We start from the raw sequence: 326 nt of genomic DNA, 5'->3' as shown, positions 1-326 counted from the left end.
TCCGGCCAGCGATAAGCTCGGCGTTCCGGTTTTGCACCGCCGCAGTTGGACGCACTCGGCACTCCGCGGACTCCCTGGCAGCGTGTGCGCACACGCCCGCACGCACGACGCAAACCCCTGCGCTCTTCGCTTCCGGTTGCGGCGGCCTCTGCGCCGCCCAACCGGAGAATCCCCTTCCAGCGGGATGCAGCTCTGAGAAGCGGCGGACTTCGGGAGGCGCCATGAACCTCCTGCCGTGTAACCCGCACGGCAACGGCCTGCTGTACGCCGGCTTCAACCAGGACCACGGTGAGGCGCGCGCCAGGCCTTCCTCGGCCCCCGACCCC

General features: G+C 69.9%; 1 protein-coding gene across 1 annotated transcript in view; it reads left to right on the top strand.

The window, feature by feature from the left end:
- Nucleotides 1-67: 67 nt before the first annotated feature.
- Nucleotides 68-326, top strand: part of Wdr45b (WD repeat domain 45B) — a 30854-nt gene continuing 30595 nt past the window's right edge. Inside the window, exon 1 of the mRNA XM_010618693.3 lies at nucleotides 68-288. Within this exon, the coding sequence (XP_010616995.1) occupies nucleotides 222-288 (67 nt within the window). The 5' untranslated portion in view covers nucleotides 68-221. The remainder of the gene's footprint in view (nucleotides 289-326) is intronic.

This window comes from Fukomys damarensis, unplaced genomic scaffold, assembly GCF_012274545.1.
Source record: "Fukomys damarensis isolate Sample0158 unplaced genomic scaffold, DMR_v1.0_HiC HiC_scaffold_23, whole genome shotgun sequence".
NCBI lineage: Eukaryota > Metazoa > Chordata > Mammalia > Rodentia > Bathyergidae > Fukomys > Fukomys damarensis.
Note: the sequence above shows the minus strand (reverse complement) of the source record. Positions and strands in the feature narration are given on the sequence as shown.